Raw genomic sequence first — 20,958 nt, 5'->3', positions numbered from 1 at the left:
GTGACGGCCGCGGGCTTAGGTAAGGCCCGCCCAGGTGGGCATCCATCAGCGCTTTTGCCTCACATTCTTCGTCTCTTGCCTATTATCATGTTGTGGTCACTATGGAAAAGCTACAAGATTGATCACCTCATGGCGATGCTTACTTGTCCACGACATCCACCACGTGCAACTCGACTATATAGAGCCCGGATCTTGCCTTGAATGCGGTCAGGGCGAACGCAATGCCATATAGCAATCGTGCCTTGTAGATGTAGTTTTTATTCGACGTGGGAAAAATCCCTGCTCCTTGAAGAATACCTGTCTGTTCTACGTCCTGTCGTCTCCGATGAAGCCTGACTAGATGACACTACCTAGGTACCTAAGCTTCCTAGGTACCTAACAGCACTGTTAGTCATCCTCCAGTCCAGGTAATAATGCGGAGGTCCACCGATCCCTTGATTTCAACCTTTCTCTTCGAGAGACGCGGATGAACATATCAACTATTGAAACTACCTCCCAAGCACCCTCAGGGAAAATGTCGAATATTCTATCACCAAATTAGTTTGCACACCATTCAACCCTAGATGGCGACGCCTCTCAGTTCAGATCACAGTGGGGCATGGGGCGACAAAGGGGTCCCAAATGATATTGGGAGTATATTATCCAAACTCGAGCAAAACATCGAGGTGCTTAATCTCTCTGAGGTGGGTAAGAGCTGTCTAAGGGGATTCCCTGAGATTTATAGAATGAGGCGCTAAATATCGACAAAGATCTCTGTCAGATTTTCACCCAACTGAAATCCTTTATTGTCCAGTCTTGTGATTCAAGTCTGCTTTTTACCCAGCGCACGTTGCATCTTCTCTGTGGATATGGGTTTCATAAGGCTCCCAAAACTGCAAGCCACATTGCTTTGCGATGTGTTTGTAATTTGCTGTTGCTCTCAGAACCAACGCGACAGATTTTTGTTGATCAAAATCGGGCAGCGCAAGCTGTTGACAAGATGAGAGTATGTGCAAAATATATAGAGCTTTTACTTTCCTGGTAATGCTCACAAAAATTTTAGAGCGATCACTTGGAAGACCAACTAGTCACGAGCAGGCTTCTCCTGCTTTGTACTTATGGGACTGATCTGGACTTAGACCATCTTGTGGAATCAAGTGATATATGTTCTATCATCCACTTGGTAAGTCTCCTGTCGGATCCTTTTCAACCTATTGCTAAGAAGGACAGAACTTGACTCGCTACAAAAGTTATATCCAGCCATGTGGCTCTTTTCTCTCAGGGCTAGACCAGGCTGCGTGTGAAGAAACCCTCAAGTTGCTTTGCAATTTGATGGCCTTTTTGCCCCACAAAACCTCGCTCTTTGATGATTGCCTAGCACCTCTTTTTGACCTGCTCAGAAGTATTGCCATTCCATCTCCACCATTGCAACCTCCTATATCATCTTTGATCAACTGTCTTGTTTTTTTCAAATTCGAGCGTGCCACACAAAATCCATGCTATGGCGCTGTGTTCCCTGTTCACAAGAGCAACGCTAATGTGGACTGTCTGGTAAAAATATTGACACTCGCCGCTCAATCTTACAGCAGTGAAGATCTGGATAAATATGGATCGCCACTTATGCAAGTCCTCTTGAGGGTTGCTGAAATCTCGCCCCCCGGTCCAAAGGCAAGATTGAAATCGCTTATTCTGCCATCGGCTGATGATCGAAAAACTGTCCTTGGAGAGGGGCGTTCATTGTCGGCAATATTACTGAGGGCAGCTACTTCAGTAGTATCTAGTCGATTGAGGCACCTTATTCCCTCTCTTTTCTTCGAGCTTTCTGATAAAGACCCACAGCGTCTCGTACACAATGTGGGATACGGATATGCGTCTGGATTTTTACTTTCTCTGGGGACACAACTCCCTCCCAATTCCCTGAATGATATAGCTACTGAAGGTAAGGCTGATTTTGGCCACAGAAGCTATAAGATATTAACAGTGATTGTCAGTTACCACGAAGCAAGGATTGGAAACAAATCCAGTGTCGGGTCAAATTCGAGAAAGAGAACCCAAGATTGATATTCCAGAGATGACAGAAGAAGAGAAGGGGCGTGAGGCTGAACGACTTTTTGTGCTTTTTGAAAGGTAAGAGAAGAATTTTTTACTCTGGCTTAAATCACTTATACCCTAACGGTGTTCCTAGACTTCGAGCAACTGGTGTCATAAATGTTGAGAATCCTGTCTCTATAGCTGCACAAAATGGGCGGTTAGAAGAAATAGAATGACTTGCAATATCAATCTATCTTCTAGCCCAAGAGGCCTCACACACCATGCAAAGTGAGGAAGAACACACATTGGCGAGCAAGACTCCTTCTTTCTAGGCATTTATGCATCACAAGACTCATCTCTTCAAACCCAAAATTCTGCAAAACAAGATACGATTGTTCTATTTTCCTCCATGAGTTTACTGCCGAGATAGCCCTCGCGGTGATCATCAACGGCCGTAGGGTCGAATGGCCGGAAAAGATGATTGGTGAGGGATTTTCTGCCGTTCGGTATGGTCAGGGGAGTGCAGCAACAGGGGGTGAAAGCAACATAGCCATCGATTGAAGTCCATCTCTTTTCTTCGAGCGACCCACAGCATATATATATATATATATACATACGTACATACATGCACCAACAGTAGAGAGCGACAAGGGTAGACCCAGAGAAGCTGGCCGCAGGCGTAGTAAATCAGGATAAAGGTCAATGGACAGAAAACAATCCAGGTAATTGTGGAATGAGGGGGACTACACAAGTGCTAGGTTAATCGTACTAAATCGCATATCCACTAGCACCAATCCGCACCCTTGGAATCCCAGGATTCCATCGGCAGAGTGGGTGATCTGCATTCCGCGCGAGGGAGCGAGCTTTCTCCACCGGAGTTTTGCCGTTCGCTCGAGCTTCGACTCGGTCAACGTCGCATTTCTCCGCGTCCCCCGTCCACCAGTCACCCTGCAGCCTTTCATCCCCAGTCGTCCAGGGTCCACAGGCCGAACTGCTTCGCCTCGCAGGGCCTCGGATCTTGTTCCCCTCAATCGCACCTCGCGCCACGAGCCGCGTGCAGCTGCGTGATCGCCAATGGTTGGTCGAGCTCGCCTCCCTCCCACGCTCACGCTCACGCTGCCTCTAGCTCATTCGTGAACTATCGACTTTACCCCGGCTTTGCCTTTCCCCCGCCCCCTCGCGTCAAGCCATGCGGAGGTAGCGTAGTGTCGAATGGACCGATGTTTATTGTGCTCGGAACGGAGCTGCTCACTGCCATAAAATGCGCGGCCATCCCCTTTGCTCCTTCCGCTCATTCCTGTGCCCTGCGCGGATCACGCCTAGACTGCTCATTGTTTACTGTCTCCTGTTCCTAACTCTCACCGCGCTGCTGGGCATCAGGATGCATATCAAATCGTATATCGCCGCCACCCTCTACGGGCTGCCAGCCCTAGCTCAGGCGGCTCCCTCACCGTCGTCCTCACAGGGCCCAGCGCCCTCGCAGTCTGCGAGTAACGGTCACTTCGAGACCTACACTATCCAGGCCGAGAACATCACTGCCAAGTTTATTCCCTATGGAGCGCGTCTGACATCCGTCTTGGTCAATGACCGCGACGGCAATGTCCAGGACGTCATCGTGGGCTACGACGACCCCGAGGAGTACCTCCACGATAGTGAAACGAACCACACCTACTTCGGCGCGGTCGTGGGTCGCTATGCAAACCGTATCAAGAACGGGACCTTTAGCATCGACGGCACTACCTACCACGTTCCAGAAAATGAGAATGGTGGCAAGGACACACTCCACGGTGGCTTCGTCGGCTATGACATGCGCAACTGGACCGTTACTGCGCACACCCCCTCCTCTGTCACCTTCACTCTGTTCGATGAAGGCTTCGAGAACTTCCCTGGCAATGTCATCTCGCACGCCACCTTCACTGTCTCGACGGAGAAGTCCGCCGATAACCCCAAGGGCCTGCCTCAGCTAACCACGAAGCTCGTGTCGCTGGCTCTGACGGAGAAGACACCCATCATGCTCTCCAACCACATCTATTGGAACCTCAACGCATTCAAGGAAGCTACCGTGTTGAACAACACCTACTTGCAGTTGCCCTTGTCTGAACGGTTCATCGCTGCGGATACTATTGAGGTTCCGACGGGCGAGATCCTGGACGTTGACACTGCCTATGACGGCGCGCTGGACTTCACCAAGCCCAAGCTGATCGGACAGGACATCAACAAGACCTTGGGCCTGTGCGGCGAGAGCTGCACCGGCTACGATACCTGCTTCCTGGTCGACCGCCCCGCCGCATACGCAGCTCCAAACTCCATAGTGCCCTCTGTGCGCCTGGCTTCTGACACGACCGGTATCAGCCTGGACGTCGCGACCAACCAGGCCGCTGTGCAGGTATACTCGTGCAACGGTCAGAACGGCACCATTCCGACTAAGGAATCACAGGCCAAGCGCAACAAAGCCCAGGATGGTGATTCGGGTGCGGCCTACGTTAATAAATACGGCTGTGTGGTTATCGAGACCGAGGACTGGATTGATGGCATCAACCAGCCTCAGTGGGGCCGTCGCCCCTACCAGATCTTCGGTCCGGAGGATGGTCCTACTGTTAACTGGGCTACCTACCAATTTGGTACTTACTAAGGAAACGCCTGCTCACACACGCTGTGCTACTGCGTTGCCTGCTTCATTATTATAGTCCTTCTTGATTCCTGCCCACAGTCGCTGTGTTAATGCATTGCCTGCTTCATTATTATAATCCATCTTCATTCCGCCCCCATTGTTTATACGAATGACCACCAAAGCGCTTCTACTGTGTACATAACCAGAGCTCATGCACATCCTATTCTGACTGCCAAGTACTTTTTGCTTCTCCGTTAATATGCGAAGGCGTAGGAGTAATAACTACCTCAACACCAAGGAAACGGATGACTTGACATAGTTCGCCGTGCCGAGAACCTCGACAACGGCTGGACTGAACGGGGCCATGACAGAAGCCTTTGCCAGAACTCGCAGGTATAAGGTTTTTTTTTTTTTTTTTTTTTTTTTTTTTTTTTTTTTTTTTCATTTGCAAAACCTAGGCCAAGAGCAGGAGTGTAATTAACGTCAATGCCGACACGAAGGCGTTGGTGAATGGGGTATCTATTATGTGCAAAAAACGCGTCCAACCAAGTACATGTACAGGATCATGCCCAGCCTGCCAGAGTCCAGCTCGAGCGATCGCCGGCTCTCAGGCCTGATCGACGGTCTGGCACAGGGGGCTCCGAATCTCGACTTCCGCCAACCAGTCCATGTTGCAGGAACTTCTCGCGCTCAATCTCCACCATGCCCCGGATCTTCAAACTGGTGACCAGACTTGCTCCAGCCCATGGACCAAGAGACTCGACCTCGCGCAGCACTCCTTGAACAGGAACCGGCACGTCCTTGTTTTGACGACGGAGCTTCTGCTCGACGAAATCGATCTCTGGCACTTCTTGAGAGGGATCCGGCTTCTCGCTATCAGCCGACGACTCTGCGCCTTGCGATGGCGGGTTCTCTGTTTCTGTGGACTCTCCATTGGTTCGAGAGGAAAGTTTCAATTCTTCCAGTCGCTGCCGCTGTCGTTCAACGGCCTTGCCCCGAATCGGACTCCACCCATACCGATCAATCAGAAGAGAAACTTCGTGGAGGACGCGCTGACGCAATCCAGGGATTCGGGCCCCGCCGCCCACGAAGACAATGCGTGACATGCATGTGCCACGCGCATCAGAAGACAGGGCAAGAAGGGTGTTGTAAACAAGAAGAGGGATCGACTTTTCCTCGTCATCCAACTCGCTCTCAGAGACTCCCGGTGCAAAGAGCGTGTTCTCAGCAGGTTCCGCGAGACGAGAAAATGGCACATCCACAGATGCTTGTTCGGGGTTGGACGGCGAGGGAATCGAGACGGTACGACTGATCTCGTCCGTTCCACCACTTCCTGAGTTCGTTCTGCACCAAGCAAGTCGACACACAAGCTCCTCGCAGTATTTAAATCCCACGGAGATCTCATCCTGAGGGGCCTCTTCCTGGCCAATGACAGATGCAAGACTAGAGAGGAGCCGTCCCATTTCTTGTACAAGACTCTTCATCGCCCTTGTACTTCGCTTCGTGGTCATTTCCCTGTACTCGTAAATGCCAGTCACGATGGTCTCCGCCCATCCCAGGTCTACCACCAAAGCAGATCGCAATCCTGCAGCCGTCGCTGACATGGTCGCACTCGGGAGAAGGGTGATACTGGGGAACCGCCAGCGACTGAATAAAGTAGACAGAATTGCCGATAAGAGCGGGTGCGGCATCAGGGAGGGAATTGCCAGGACGAGACGAGACGAGCCTGCATCGGTCAAGAGGTATTGGTTGTAGGTTTCGCGGAAGACGCGTTCAATCTTGTCCTCGATCAACCCGAGATCAATTTCGCGTAAGTCCAGTCTCCATAGCTCGTAGTCTCGTGTCCAGTCCTCCGCATTGACGGGTTTTGATAACGGTGCTGCACCGGTAGAGCCTTCGATCCAGCCACGATAGTCTCCTGCTCTTCGCGATTCTTCGGGCCCGAATCCCACCACACACACCGGGGCACTGCTGCCCTCGAATCCCGCTCGAAGCCATCGCGTACCTAGTTCAAATATTATTGCGTCATCCTCGTTCCGAAACGATGAGCCCGGTGAGGTCGTGCTGGCGAAGGAGGTATTGCCGGAGCGAAGCTGCTGCTGTGGCGTATGAGGAGAGGCTGGCCGAGCTGTCTGGCTATGGCGTAAACTGGAGGTCGCAGACATGTTTCGTTTATGATCACTGATGGCGGGAGCGCCACTCGTCATGGTGTGTCTTCGAGCTCGTGGGTGTTCGGGATTGCCCCTCGAAGTAACAGAAATTCGCGGCAATGACAGACACGCTTCAACGACGCGCCAACCGAATTTGCAGTGCCATCAGAGGTCAGTAACGATTTATGAGGGCCCAACCATTCGGCGAAAAATCAAGCTTGACAACTGAACGTCAATTGAAAGATCAAGGAAACGTGCGGGTCGGAGCTGGAGCACTGAGCGAGGCAACGGATCTACATCGGGCCGTGGTTTATTTACTCCGTCAACAACTCGCCCTCTCCCATTTCAGCCCGATCGTCACCGGCACCACATGGACATACCACCTGCTCCCTAAGCGGTGGACTGGCTGAAATAACGAGCAGACGGGATGGGGATCCCCGGGTAGGTTTGACGCCCTGACCTCTCGCGTGTGGGTGGACATATCGAGACATGTTCTGCCCAGCAACACCATAGTATCGACAGGATACGGTCGTCGCCAACACATTTCTTGACTTTGTTTACTAACCCGAGATAGGCTCATTAATGCTATTGGCACGGGGGAACGTATCTCCCTGTCTAAATTGGCCGTCAGTCATTTAGAACGAACAGCAAGGCCGATCCGGGTTGCTGTTGACATCTCGATATGGCTGTTCCAAGTCCAGGCCGGTCGCGGTGGGAAGAATCCCGAATTGCGCACCTTGTTCTACCGACTCTTGAAATTACTAGCATTGCCCATCCACCCACTCTTTGTCTATGATGGCAGTCAGAAACCTCCGTTTAAGCGGGGAAAGGCAGTCTCTGCACGCAGTTATGGCAACGCACCAATTATCCGGCGCTCCAAGGACCTGATCGAGCGCTTTCGATTTCCATGGCATGAAGCACCCGGGGAGGCGGAGGCAGAGTGTGCGCGATTGCAGCAAGCCGGCATCGTTGATGCGGTAATGAGCAACGATGTTGACGCCTTGATGTTTGGATCCACTTTGACGATATTGAATTTCTCGAAAGAGAATGGTAGTGGTACCTCGGCAGCGACTCATGTTACCTGCTACCGCATGGGCAGTGCGGTGCAGGCATCGAATGTACCTCTGAATCGCGCCGGGATGATTCTTTTTGCTTTGCTTAGTGGAGCTGATTATCTACCTTCGGGCGTCCCAAAATGCGGCAGTAAGTTGGCTGCAGAGATAGCCAAGGCCGGGTTCGGTGAAGACCTTCTCCAAGAGCTATCTTCTCAGTCGCCAGATCTAGATTCACGGCTGAATGAATGGCGAGAGCGATTACAGTATGAGTTGGAGGAGAACGAAAGTGGCTATTTCGCCACGAAGCACAAAGCTGTCCGCATCCCCGAGGATTTCCCTGATCCGACCATTCTCAAGTTCTATGCCGAACCGGCAGTTTCCACGGCGGACGAGATGGCAGGTCTGAGGCGCCGTTTGAAGCATGAGTGGGACCGCGAGATCGACCCCTTGGCGATCAGGAGCTTTGCGGCCGAGAATTTCGAGTGGAACTATCGCTCAGGGGCCAGAAAGGTTATCAAACTTTTGGCCGAGCCTCTCATCTCCTACAGACTTCGTCTCCAAAGACCTGTGTCTGGTGTCTTGCAAGGCTCGCTAGCACCCGATTGCGACACACCTTGGATGCAGAAAGTCTATCGAAGTCGTGCAAGTTTTGGAACGGATGGCATGAATGAAGTTCAGATGGATATTCTCCCCATTGATGTCGTTGGTCTTGATCTATTGGCTGAAGAGCCGAATCCTCCACTCCCGTCGCAGGAAAGTGTACCTTCCCAGAGCACACACCACTCTGGCGACGAAGAAGAGGATCCAGAACTAGCAACAGAAGTCGCCCCACCGACGCCTTCGAAATCCCGAGTGACAAAACGCTTTGATCCTTTTGCCATTGGAAAGATCTGGATCTTTGAGACCGTGGCCAGGCTTGGCGTTCCTGATGCTGTGAGGAAATGGGAAGATGAACAGGCCGAAAAGGCCAACAAATCTGCTCCCAAAAGGACAACCAACCGGCGCACTGGGCCCAAAAAGAAGGGTCCAATTGACCCGGGCATGAAACGAGGAAGCATTTTAAAATATGGTACCCTCACAAAGGACAAATCCGAGCTTTCTTCCAACAAAACACACCTACTGGAGGCTGCCACTGTTGCAGACAAAGCCTCACATTTCCGGACTCCATCCGCTTTTTCGGAATACATTGATCCCCAAGATCCTTTCTCCCCGAGTATGTACTCCCAACAATCGGCTTCGAGCCAAACATGCCCCTCTTCCTATGATGTCGATGAACTCATTGACAACTTTTCGTCTTTGAGTACCGCATCACCAATACCGAGGGCTAAGCGTACTCCTGTGGCAAACCAGTCGCTTACTCGAGCCAGGGCCGGAGTCTTGACAACCGCAGAAGCGGACACCGATGGGCTCGACTCGCTCCATGAGGATCATATGTTTCCCTTAATGAGGACGGCAATGAAATACAGATACTCGGTCTCGGCGCATGAGGCTTTGTTAGCGGAGACATTCGCAAAGAGCCTCGTATTTCCATCGCACTCGCCCACGAGGCATCATTGCCGCAACTCAAGAACATCAACCGCAAAGAAGAATGTCGTTGAGAGACCAAACGAGGTTGAGGAATTGGAAAAGGTCATTGGCTCTCTATCTATATCGAGCCAAGATAACTCCAGCTACAAGTCTCCTTCACCAGCTCATTCTCTGCGCCGTCGTGAAACCTCGCAAAACCCAGAGTTCGAGCATCTTCCTCGGCCTAGAAAGATCCAGGACCATAGGCTCCCTTCATTGTCAGCAAACAACGGCGAGTTGAAGGGTCTCTCGACAACCCAGCCCGTATCGACGAGCGATATAAATCAGCAATTTGGTGAGGCTTCATATTTCAACAGAGAAACTGGAAAGGATACCAAAAGGCAAATTATCAAGCCCAAAATATCCACAAGAGAAAAGAGCAACGACTCGGAGACCAGACAGACAATAGGTCATCTTGAGAATATCATAACGACCTCAGATGGCTTTTGGAACGTTGACAAGTCGGCTGAACCTGGGTTGGCTTCTACGGACTTCAGCCCCTCACAACATGCAGGCGAGAATAGCTCAAGGCAAGGAAAAAGCAAGCAAGGCAAGAAGAAACGAATAGCACGCGTCAGCATCCTTGATTTGGCTTAAATTCAGCATCCTTGATTTGGTTTAAACTGATACCTCTTTCCCATTCTTGGAGTTTTGCTTGGAGACCATGATCTGGCGTTTAAAGGATTCAACGGGCATCATACCATCATCTTGGAGCCTTTTGGCCGTTTTGAAATTGGTGCCACGTATTTCTTGCCATACTCGCAGTTTCATAGCGAATGTAAGATACTGCAATTTTAGGGCCGTGTTGATTCTTCCGATCCCAGCGCGTCCATTCTTTGAGGCTCCTTAGTGTCACCGGATAGGTTAAATAGGACTACTTGTTAGAAACACCCGCCGAGTATCTGAGAATTTTGTATCAGACGCTCATCGGTCTGCGAGATTATCGGGTTGAAGTGAGCAGCAGGGTCGCTCAAACAGTTGCACATTGATGAAATGCATATGTACCTAGGGAGTACACTGAGCATTCAAGCACTACGCAATTAGCTACAAAATAAAAACATCCGATAGCTGCAAAAGTGGGAGGGAGAGAAAAAAAAATTCATGTCGGAGAAGAAGAAAGCATCGACTATGCGCCTGTCTAAGCGAGAAATCAAATCTGATGCAATGCCATGCCCGAGAAGAATAAACATCGAATCATTCATACATTAAAGCACCAAGACATGAGAAGGGATGTGCATGTTGTGCAAGAAATGAACATATATTTAGCCAAAAACCTTCAAGAATCCCCACAGCCCAAGTCCGCTAAGAACAGGGATCGTCAAGTTATCATCCCAACTCCACAGATCAATGAACTCGCTGCCGGCAGCAACAACACCAGAGACAACACTCATGACACCGAGAGCGAGCGGGCCAGTAATTGTAGTAGACGAGCTGCTAGACTCCCAGCCTAGGAGGCTGCGAACACTGCCCGGGACCAGGTGCAAGCGACCTGTGAACATGAACGAGCCCTCCGGGTCGTTGGGGAAGGTTCCAATGGTGGGTACAAACCAACCCCAGAATGCCGCGGCGGTGATAACACCGACAGCCCAGGCAGCTAGAGTACCGGCCAAACTCTTGCCCTTTCGGAGTCGTGGTGTATAACGACCATAGAGACGGCCAAACGTGGACGCTGCTGTATCGCACCAGCTGAGAAGGAGCACGCCCATGACACCAACATCCTTAGGGAAGAACCGCAATACGACGTAAGCACCAAGAAGGTACCAGATCACACCATTGTAACCAGAGACCTCGGTTTCGCGCATGAGCGCACCGACGCAACGAATGTAAAGCTTGTTAATTTTCTCCGAACGATGGCGGAGGATGTCGGTGGCTGCAATGGGAACCAATGCGGAAAAGAGCACAGGCGTGATCTGGAGCGTTTGAACACCCCTGCTATAGAGATGGAGTGTCAGAAAGCCGATCGACACGTGCAGGAGCTTGCGCGGGATTTCATGGCGGTGAATGAAGTTGCGGTAACGAGTGTGTAGAGGAATGAGACCAAGCGGAGAAGGCGACCTTGACAACGCCTCTGGTATCCCTAACGTAGGCGAAAGGAATCCGTTGGAAGTTTGGCCGTTGACCGTGGGCGGCGAGGCTGGGATTTTCGGATTGGACCGACGGTTGGGGCGACGTTGTCGAGTCGAGCCACCTGGTGTCGCATCAGGAGGGCTGCGCGATCTCCCCGAGCCGTATCCCCTCTCTGGAACCTCAGAAAGGCGCTGTCGACGCGAGGCTGAGCGCGTTACTGGTGCAAAATACCCATCGCGCGCGTCCGGTCTGTCGGAGAGGGAGGGCGATGGAGATATGACTCGTGGCGTCTCCGGCACTGTACTTGGAGTTGAGGGCATGTTGGGCGCTTTAAAAGCGAACGGAGGGAGTGCTGGAGTCCGAATAAAACCAGTAGGCGATCGCGCGCAAGTGTCTGCGCTGTCGCAGGCAAGAGTGCCGCAGAGTATCAGTGGTCTTCCTAACGACTGAATGGTGGGCGATTGTTTGGGTGCGCTAGTAGGTTATCGATGGTGGACGAGAACGTCAAGGACACATATGGAGGTGCGGCGCATAATATGTACTCGCGAACATATAGCAGAAAGACAGACCGCTAGAAGGAGCGAGGCAGTGCTGGCGCAAGAGAGAAAAAGTAGATCGCGATTATCCTCGTTTCCGCCCAAAGCCGCGGGTCACGTGCTGATATCTAATCGATAACAGATCCATGGATTTTTTTTTCGCGACGGCGATCAGATATCAAATAGATCTCAGCCGATCTTCTTTCCTTTAACCGGTTCGACATGGCTCCCAAGCCATCTTCATCCTCGAGAACGTGGGATAATATCACTCCCCCGCTATCACCATGGACCCTCGTTGCTGTGGCTTCCATGGGTTTCACGCGCATGACGCCTGTCCAGGCCTCCGCCATCCCTCTGTTCATGGCGCACAAGGACGTGGTCGTTGAAGCTGTTACCGGCAGTGGAAAAACCTTGTCTTTTCTGATTCCCGTTGTGGAAAAGCTCTTGCGCCTTGAAGAGCCCATCAAGAGGCATCATATTGGGGCCATCATTATTTCTCCGACTAGGTAAGTTATAGCGCATGTTCTGCGCATATGTACTCTTCACTGACAGGTGCATGCAGAGAATTGGCCTCGCAAATTTACCAGGTCCTTTTATCGTTATTAGCGTTCCACCCGCCATCAGCCGCAGCCATTCAACCCCCGGAAGACGATGCTCCTCGCCCGAAGTCCTCTTCCTCGGTCCTCAAAGTCGTACCTCAACTTCTCTTGGGTGGCTCAACATCACCCGCGGAAGATCTCAGTACTTTCCTTAAGCGATCACCTAATGTGCTAGTCTCTACGCCAGGGAGACTGCTAGAGCTACTCTCGTCGCCTCATGTTCATTGCCCGCAGTCGTCCTTTGAAATGCTCGTGTTAGACGAAGCCGACAGACTGCTGGATCTTGGCTTCAAGGAGGATCTTCAAAATATTTTGCGTCGTCTGCCTAAACAACGGCGAACTGGCTTGTTCAGCGCTAGTATTAGCGAAGCCGTTGATCAGATTGTCCGTGTGGGTCTCCGCAACCCTGTGAAGGTGGCTGTCAAGGTGAAGGGCGGTTCGGGAAACGAGGACAAGCGTACTCCCGCAAGGTATGTTTTTCCCGCTTGTTGCGACCCGATATTCCAATACTTACTTCTTCAAAGTCTGCAAATGACGTACCTTACCACACCCCCAGTGCAAAAATTCTCCATCCTAAAGCATATTCTCTCATCAGTCCAGCCTACGCCACAGAAAACGATCTTCTTCGTGTCAACATGTTCCAGCGTGGATTACTTGTCTATGATCTTGCCGCTCATATTAGGAGATGACTTTCTCCTGGTGCCTCTTCATGGGAAACACCCAGCCAATGTTCGGCAGAAGAACTTCTCTCGCTTCACCACATCCTCTACGCCCTCCATTCTCCTCACCACTGATGTCGCCTCGCGAGGTCTTGACATCCCATCTGTCGATCTTGTGGTACAGGTAGACCCCCCATCCGACCCGAAAACCTTCATACACAGATGTGGCCGAGCAGGACGTGCCGGCCGCAGAGGGCTGAGTATTGTTCTTCTTCATCCCGGCCGCGAAGAAGACTACGTTTCATTCCTGGAAGTTCGCAAGACGCCAGTGGCCCCTTTTAGTCTCCCTACTCCTGTTTCGGATATAGACGCCGCCGTTGCCACTCAAGCGATTCGTGCCGTTGTTATGCGAGACCGTGCTCTCCACGATAAGGGGCAAAAGGCTTTCGTCAGCTGGCTTCGCAGCTATAGTAAGCATCAAGCAAGCAGCATTTTCCGGGTGGCAGATTTGGATTGGGAGGCCCTCGGCAAAGCATGGGGACTTCTTAAGCTTCCCAAAATGCCGGAGCTACGCAACTTCCCCGGAGATCGAGCTCTAGGTGTCAGCATGGAGTGGGATAATTACGCATACAAGGATAAACAACGAGAGAAACGCCGCAAAGAGGTCATGGAAGAGAATGCTCAAAGCAACGGTGATCAACAACAAGATTCCAGAAAACGACGCGCAGGCGAGAATGCATCGTGGAGCCAAAACCAGGAATCCCGAGAGAAAAAGCTTCGGCGGAAGGAGTCTAAGAAGGCACGCAAAGATAGGGACAAATGGGAGCGGTTGCCAGAGGAGGAGAAACAGAAGACTCTTGAGACAGGGCGTATGGTGGAAGCGATTCGCGCACAGAATGAGCAGGAACGCCTGTCGAATGCACCCAAGGAAGATGCAGCAGCCGGTGCTGATGATGAATTCGAGGGATTCGATTAGATGTATATACCAATCTTCGAACACACATATGTCAATGCCAGTACAACCGCCTTGGAGAGGTTTTCTGGAGAGTTGTTGATTTTCATGTGCTCTGAAACTTACAGGATGCGAATGTTCTGGTGGGAAACAGTTCGTCGAACAGTATTTTTGAATTGATACATTCAAAAGAAGTAAACTACATGCCAGAAAATGAACACCTAACCACAACCCGGTCCAATGCTATCATGAGTCGTAAACAAGGGCAATCGCCCAAGTCGAACAAAGAAAACCAGAAATTGACCTCTTAGACTCAAGCTGTCTCGGTCAGGGTTTGCCAGGCCCCAACGGCATTTTCGGCTTTCTTTTCATCCAAAAGTTGGGTCAAATGAGAGTCCGGGGCCCGATCTTCGGTGAGACCGGCCGGAACGGGCCAATGGAGTTGGCAAAGGTCCCCAGTCGGACATACTTGGTACAACCAGTCGTCCTTGATCCACTTGGGATTCGGAGCCACTGACGAGTTGTCAAGAGACATAGAGTCGCCAAGAGGGGAAGCAAGGTAAGATGCGGGGTCTCCTTTGTAGAAAGGGGTGCTTGTGATTGCACCCACAAAAGAGGGCGAAGGCACAGAGGTGGTGCTGCTCGAGAAACGGTGGGCTTCGCGAAGGCGACTGGGGGTCTTTGGCTTGAATTGCTCGGCTTTGTTGCGAGCACGGCTAAGCGGCGAGGGGTCATCATCTGGCGCGGGGGCTTCGTTGATTGAGTCAGTAAGTGCGGGATTAATGAGAGCTTCCAAGGGCTCCTCGTTGAAGGAGGAAGAAGGGTGTCCAAGACTTTCCAAGGCCCTATGGGGGTGTTGTCTAAGATTCGGACAAGGAGAGGGATCCACAGTATCTTCACCGGACGAAGATGATGAAGAGAACCAGCCTGGAGTGCGAAACGTACCATGGGGGTTGGTGATAACCCGAGTGCTTTGTGCGTCGGAAGTGTGAGCGTGATGGGTTTGAACCGCGGGAGTATTGATCTGAGTATCAGTGAGGTCGTTATCGGCGGCATCGGCTTCGGCTTCGTATCCGGAATCAGTGTCGTCAGACGAAGAGAACCAGCCCGGCGTACGGAACGTACCATGCGGGTTGGTGATGATTCGGGTAGTTGGTGTGTTAGGGTTCGCGGCCTGTGGCTGAGCCACATTGGAGGAGTTGATATCAGAAAGACTGCCGGCAGATTCAATGGGTGACAATTCAGGGACCTGGTAGGTCTGTCGGGCGTTCGGGACGAACCCGGGACGCTTTGAAGGAGATTGTAAGCTAGCTGACACGGTAGAAGTAGTTGGGCGGACAGTAGTCTGGCGGGTGGTGGCAAGTCGGCGGCGCTGCTGAGGTTCGTTTACACGTTGCTTCTTGGCAACAGGGGGCGCAGATTCAGCAAGTGCTTTCTTTTCAGCCTCTGCGGCTTTTCGTGCTGCCTCTTCAATAAGGAATGCCTCCTCTTCCTCGGTAAAGGTGAAGTAATCATCATGCATTCCATAGCTGCAACCCGGTGGGTTAGGAATCTGGTCCGGGGATGGCGGGCGCTTGCGCTTCTTCGACTCATCTTCCTCCGTGGAAGAGGTCTGGGTGGCCTGAGAGGTCTCAGCAGACTGAGAAATCTGAGATTTCTTGTTAGAGGCTGGACCAGAAGAGGTCGTTCTCCGATAGCAGCCATCAAGAACTTCTTGGCTGTATCCAGGAGAAAAGAGGGTGTAAGAACGGGTGGGCTTTCGGGTGCGAGTACGAGAAGAACTGCGGGCGCGACGGGTAGGTGTAGTCGACTCGCCGACTGTAGACAAGGGCTGCTCTTGCGCGATTGTCTCTGCTGACGGAGATGCGGGCGTGGGTGTAGATGCCGCGGGGTTAACTTCAGCAACTGGGGTGGGCAAGCCCGCCTGTGGAGCCTCTCGCTCCTCGGCTGGACGAGCACCGAGCCGATCACGAATATTCGTCCATCTTCTTGAAACCGAGTTGAAAATCCATCGACTCCAACTGGGTGATGACTCGGGACTAGGCGCGGTGGTAGCACCAGCGGCAGGAGCTGTCATAGGGGCACCAAGGGGAGCACGTTCAGGAGTCACCGGGCGAGCAATACTAGATCCAGCGCCTTCCGTTGCAACAATCTGCTGGCGATCAGAGGTGGGGGCTTCTGCGTTTACCTCATTCTGTGCTAGCAGGTCGGGAAGACGATACAGGGTATGATCAAGGCGGCCGTTCGCTTCCGTGCGGCGACGACGAGAGATATCGAAATAAGTAAAGCGGGATCGGCGGATGGGGGTAGCTTGCTGAGGCCCTAGCACTTGGGATCCTCGAGCTGGGGACGGGGCGGCGGGAACACCACCAGAGAAACGGGGAGGGCTGCGGGGGCGCTGGTGACGGTTCCGGAAAAGACGCGAGTAGCGTCCAGCTGCACCGATGGTTAGTTCATGGATACGGTTCAGCGAAGGAATCATTGGCGTGTCCAGGAGTCGCGCGGTGAAAGTGCGCCCTGCAAGAGCAGTAACTTTGAGATGCTCCCAGAGTTGACGGGTCCAGTTGGCCAGGTAATCCACGGCACCATTGAGCTCGTGACGAGAAAATGGATTGCGAAGCAAGCCCAGCCCCCAAGGTCGAGAAGGGGCAACAATTCGAATTTCGCTTGGCGCATGGGGAACGAATTCAGTCAACTCACAATCTTCCATATCAGCATCGGCCGCCGGCTCTGCATCGGTTTCGATTGACTGGGCAATTTGTTCGGCGGGGCGGCTCTGCTCGGCCATGTTCTCGTTAGCATTGGGTTCGATGGACTCGCTGGGTTCGTCCTGAGTGACAACGCCGGGCTGTTTGGTCGCATCCTGGGGATGTTCGGTGACGACCGGGGGCTCCTGCGAATGCTCAATGACGACCGGGGGCTCTTGGGGGTGTTCAATGACGACCGGGGGCTCTTGGGGGTGTTCAATGACGACCGGGGACTCCTGGGGGTGTTCGATGATGGCTGAGGGCTCCTGGGGTTGTTCAATGACGACTGGGGGTTCCTCAACCTTCTCCATAGTATGCTCGGCACCGTTTCCGGCGCCATCGACGATGTCCTCCTTGGCGGGCTCAAGTTCGGACGGGGTGGTTTGGTTGCTTGCCACCGTCTTGCGACGCGTGGTCTTTGCGGGAGATGATTAGCTATGGGTTTCGGCAGATGATGGGCGAATAACTTACCTTTTTGGCCCGAGGGGCTGCCACCACCTTCTTGCCACGAGCTGGGCGACCCTTCGGCGCAGCCCTGTTCAGCTGCGACTGTGCGGTGGGTCGCCCAAACTCAGGCTCCTGCGGCTGCGCAGATGCACTGCGAGTCGTGCGGCGCCGACGGGGAACATCTTCGAGGGACACAAGTCCCCCCGGGGAAACTGGCTGCGAACGAGTGCGCATGGCGAATGTGCACACGTCCAAAAGAAAAGTGAGGTTCAATCTGAAAGGCAGATGAAAGAAACGTTGCTTAGCGACTGCTAAGCAAGGGGAGGCGAGTGGGTGGTGAGGAAAAAGAAGAGGAAGAGGGAGAGGGAAGAAAGGTGGCAAAAGTTTGTTGTTGTGTCCCAAATGGGACGTGTCAGGGACGTGTCGCAGTTGAGATGAGGAAGGAGCGTGATGCTTGCACCTTCAGAGAGAAGGAAAGAGCTACCGCGCTCAGAGGTTCACCCACTCCGGCTAGTCGTGAAGACCAAAAATTGACGATGAGCAATGGCAGAATACCTTCGAGCTGGTTTGGCGGTCAGAATTCTGTGACACCTCAGGCATCAAAATATGCTCTATTCAACAGAGTGTTTCCTTGTAGAGTGTCCATTAATTGCAGGGGATAGGCTCTATTTAAATAATTTTTATCATGCATGTCTATCAAAAAAAGGGATTCTGGTAGTAGACTCACAAACCCCATTAGCAATTCTAGAAGCTTACAAAGATGTAATCCATAATTCAACACACGATCAGACAATAAAGAAACAATGCTATTTGTACAGATTGATCACTCGTCGCTTTCAAATGTATACTCCTGGTGATTCAGGTCAACATAACACACCCCTCTATCCCAATGCCAAGACTAGCCCATTGAAAGAGACGCGCTGATGCTCGATCCAAGACATATGACAGGGAAAAGGACGAAGAATAAAGGAGACTTCTGATCAAGCCAATCACCCTACAAAGCAATCTCCCCTTTCCATGCAGCCTCGGACAAACCCAGTTTCTCCATGAGGTTCTTCCATCGGGGACCTCCTCGTTCCTTCTGGCGAACATACCGAAGCAGCTTTTGTCGCTTATGAACAAGCAACTGTAGGTTACGCTTATTGTGCTTGTCTTTGTTGGCAGTCTGAAGGTGTCGAGAAAGGTTCATGATCTTGACCGTCAAAATGGCGGCCTGAACCTCCGGTGATCCGGTATCTGCTCCTATCCGTGGCGCCTTCTCTGGATGGGCGGAAGCAAACTCATGCTGAACACTGGATGGTTTCGGTGGAAGAACAGAATCGGTACTGTGTCGTCCAAACTCCTCGATACACTTCTGTACATTCAAGCGAAGGCGGTCTTTAGTGTTTCCATTGTTGAGGTCCACAATGCGTTGTATCGCTTCCTGTGCATTCATGTGTGCCTGCTGGTGAAGCTCCATTGCCTCTTTCTCGAGTTGGGGGTCGGCGGTGTCACGGTCTGGGTTTTGGAGCGGTTCGGTCAAGTCCTTCGAATATTCAAGCGCAGCGGTAAGCTCATCCGACTGAAGGTAGTAGTTGAAACCAGCATCAGAAGATGCGACTTGAGCCCCATTTTGAACAGCTTGTATCTCTTGAATGAATGGCGTTGGCTGGCTTTGCACGGGGTTCCCGAGCGAGGCACCTCGTTCCTCTTGGAGAACTTTTTGCCGAGATATATTGGCAGCCTTTCGTTGACGTGCTTGCGCAATCTTGAAAAAATCTGACTTGTTCTGGGTCTTGACCTTCGTGGACACTGCTCTGATGTTGATCTGAGTTGTGTTCGTTGTCGCGGCAATCGGGCTCTGTCCGTAGAACGCGCCTGTAAAAGATACTATTAGTCCTAAGTTCGGTGAACAAAGTCAAAGCAGGGTCCCCGAAAGGTAATTGTACCTGTCAGTGCCTTCCGTGAAGGCCGAAGGCCAATACGCAGAGGCATGTTGGGCGACTGAGATATCAATTGTTCCCGACGGCAAATGCGAAGTTCTTCGCAGCAACCTTTTGGGTCGGGAAATCATGCGGCCGACCAAAGATACGCTAGTCTGTTTGGGGGATAACTTCTTTCATGCCTCAGGCCGCAGACTTGAGAATTGCTTATATAATAGAAACCTGCCCTAGCCCTAACATTCACAACCCGCAAGCGAGTTTCTCCCGCTGCGCGGCGTGATTTCGCGGTTCGGCTTCGATCTTTACCTTCCCTCACCACGACAAGAGCCAGACGATTGATCTTTCCAACTCGTCAATCTATCAATCGCCCACCATGGCCCCCTCCCAGCTCCCCCCGGTTTTCAACCCTACCCCCCAGGACATTGAGATGCTCCTGGCTGCTCAGTGCCACCTGGGTTCCAAGAACCTCCAGGTGCACATGGAGCCCTACCTCTGGAAGACTCGTCCCGACGGTGTCAATGTCATCAACATTGGCAAGACCTGGTATGTCGCAATAAATGGAGGTCGTCCTGGTGGACTGGTATCAGAGCCTAATCTTTGTTGCGACGGAATAGGGAGAAGATTGTTCTGGCCGCCCGTATCATCGCCGCCATTGACAACCCCGCCGATGTCTGTGTCATCTCCGCTCGTCCCTACGGCCAGCGTGCTGTCTTGAAGTTCGCCGCTCACACTGGTGCTACCGCCATTGCCGGTCGTTTCACCCCCGGTAACTTCACCAACTACATCACCCGCTCTTTCAAGGAGCCCCGCCTCATCATCGTCACCGACCCTCGTACCGACGCCCAGGCTATCAAGGAGGCCAGCTACGTCAACATCCCCGTCATTGCTCTTTGCGACACTGACTCCCCCACCGACTTCGTTGATGTTGCCATCCCCACCAACAACAAGGGCCGTCACTCCATTGGTCTGGTCTGGTGGATGCTTGCTCGTGAGATCCTCCGTCTCCGCGGCACCCTGGCCACCCGTGAGACTGAGTGGGACACCGTTGTCGATCTGTACTTCTACCGCGACCCTGAGGCCGAGGAGAACAAGGAGATCGCCGATGAGACCAAGGTCCCCGGTGCTGAGGAGATTGGTGCTGGTGCCGTTGAGTCTGGCTTCGCCGGTGAGAACTGGGACGTGAACGCCCCTGGTGCTGGTAACCCTGGCACTGCCTTCGCTGCTGCCTCCGCTGCCGTTGGTGCCACTAGCTGGGAAGCCGACGGTGCCGACTGGGCTGCCAGCTCCGCTCCCCAGGGTGAGTGGGCTGAGGCCCAGGCTGCTCCCACTGAGGCCAAGTGGTAAATCAGCCCAGCAGTAACAAGGATAGCCGTTGATAGGGGAGGAGTATGATCTCAAACCCAAAAGCCATGGCGATCCGGGATGATTGTGATGATTTCTGTGTCTATCCAGACACGGGAGACGAGGAAAAAAAATGCTCTTGTTTGTTTCTTTCACCTTTTGAGTCCATTGACCACAGTGGAATACACCATCTCCCGCAAAGTCCCTTGACATGTCTATCCTAGTTTCTGTTCAATGTCCAAAAAGAAGAAAGAAACTGAAAAACAGCAGAAGATAACGAGCTTTCACCGGGAACC

General features: G+C 52.3%; 9 protein-coding genes across 9 annotated transcripts; 5 read left to right on the top strand and 4 right to left on the bottom strand.

Annotated features, from left to right (window-relative positions):
* Nucleotides 1-563: 563 nt before the first annotated feature.
* Nucleotides 564-2,246, top strand: N7459_008525 (synembryn; the record flags this gene model as incomplete). The annotated part of the gene is made up of 6 exons (XM_056947693.1): nt 564-683; nt 725-985; nt 1,043-1,162; nt 1,210-1,918; nt 1,971-2,106; nt 2,165-2,246. The coding sequence occupies 6 exons, from the start codon at nt 564-566 to the stop codon at nt 2,244-2,246; spliced, it is 1,428 nt and encodes a 475-aa protein (XP_056797203.1).
* A 1,025-nt stretch (nt 2,247-3,271) lies between these two features.
* N7459_008524 (aldose epimerase family protein) lies at nt 3,272-4,642 on the top strand (the record flags this gene model as incomplete). The annotated part of the gene is made up of 1 exon (XM_056947692.1): nt 3,272-4,642. One exon carries the CDS (start codon nt 3,272-3,274, stop codon nt 4,640-4,642), a length of 1,371 nt encoding a protein of 456 aa, XP_056797202.1.
* Nucleotides 4,643-5,184: 542 nt separating this feature from the next.
* N7459_008523 (putative actin-related protein RO7) lies at nt 5,185-6,828 on the bottom strand (the record flags this gene model as incomplete). The annotated part of the gene is made up of 1 exon (XM_056947691.1): nt 5,185-6,828. One exon carries the CDS (start codon nt 6,826-6,828, stop codon nt 5,185-5,187), a length of 1,644 nt encoding a protein of 547 aa, XP_056797201.1.
* Nucleotides 6,829-7,198: 370 nt separating this feature from the next.
* Nucleotides 7,199-9,989, top strand: N7459_008522 (crossover junction endodeoxyribonuclease; the record flags this gene model as incomplete). Its single annotated transcript, XM_056947690.1, has 2 exons — nt 7,199-7,212; nt 7,346-9,989. The coding sequence occupies 2 exons, from the start codon at nt 7,199-7,201 to the stop codon at nt 9,987-9,989; spliced, it is 2,658 nt and encodes an 885-aa protein (XP_056797200.1).
* Nucleotides 9,990-10,654: 665 nt separating this feature from the next.
* N7459_008521 (diacylglycerol/polyprenol kinase family protein) lies at nt 10,655-11,779 on the bottom strand (the record flags this gene model as incomplete). The annotated part of the gene is made up of 1 exon (XM_056947689.1): nt 10,655-11,779. One exon carries the CDS (start codon nt 11,777-11,779, stop codon nt 10,655-10,657), a length of 1,125 nt encoding a protein of 374 aa, XP_056797199.1.
* Nucleotides 11,780-12,217: 438 nt separating this feature from the next.
* On the top strand, nt 12,218-14,229 carry spb4 (ATP-dependent RNA helicase SPB4; the record flags this gene model as incomplete). The annotated part of the gene is made up of 3 exons (XM_056947688.1): nt 12,218-12,501; nt 12,558-13,064; nt 13,119-14,229. The coding sequence occupies 3 exons, from the start codon at nt 12,218-12,220 to the stop codon at nt 14,227-14,229; spliced, it is 1,902 nt and encodes a 633-aa protein (XP_056797198.1).
* Nucleotides 14,230-14,518: 289 nt separating this feature from the next.
* Nucleotides 14,519-17,633, bottom strand: N7459_008519 (uncharacterized protein; the record flags this gene model as incomplete). Its single annotated transcript, XM_056947687.1, has 2 exons — nt 14,519-17,368; nt 17,424-17,633. 2 exons carry the CDS (start codon nt 17,631-17,633, stop codon nt 14,519-14,521), a joined length of 3,060 nt encoding a protein of 1,019 aa, XP_056797197.1.
* Nucleotides 17,634-18,393: 760 nt separating this feature from the next.
* On the bottom strand, nt 18,394-19,373 carry N7459_008518 (mitochondrial 37S ribosomal protein uS15m; the record flags this gene model as incomplete). The annotated part of the gene is made up of 2 exons (XM_056947686.1): nt 18,394-19,256; nt 19,328-19,373. The coding sequence occupies 2 exons, from the start codon at nt 19,371-19,373 to the stop codon at nt 18,394-18,396; spliced, it is 909 nt and encodes a 302-aa protein (XP_056797196.1).
* A 321-nt stretch (nt 19,374-19,694) lies between these two features.
* On the top strand, nt 19,695-20,665 carry rps0 (40S ribosomal protein uS2; the record flags this gene model as incomplete). The annotated part of the gene is made up of 2 exons (XM_056947685.1): nt 19,695-19,864; nt 19,936-20,665. 2 exons carry the CDS (start codon nt 19,695-19,697, stop codon nt 20,663-20,665), a joined length of 900 nt encoding a protein of 299 aa, XP_056797195.1.
* Between the last annotated feature and the right edge of the window lie 293 nt (nt 20,666-20,958).

This window comes from Penicillium hispanicum, assembly GCF_028827665.1.
Source record: "Penicillium hispanicum strain IBT 35686 chromosome Unknown utg000007l_segment0_segment0, whole genome shotgun sequence".
Lineage (NCBI taxonomy): Eukaryota > Fungi > Ascomycota > Eurotiomycetes > Eurotiales > Aspergillaceae > Penicillium > Penicillium hispanicum.
This window is presented reverse-complemented; position numbering and strand designations above follow the sequence as displayed.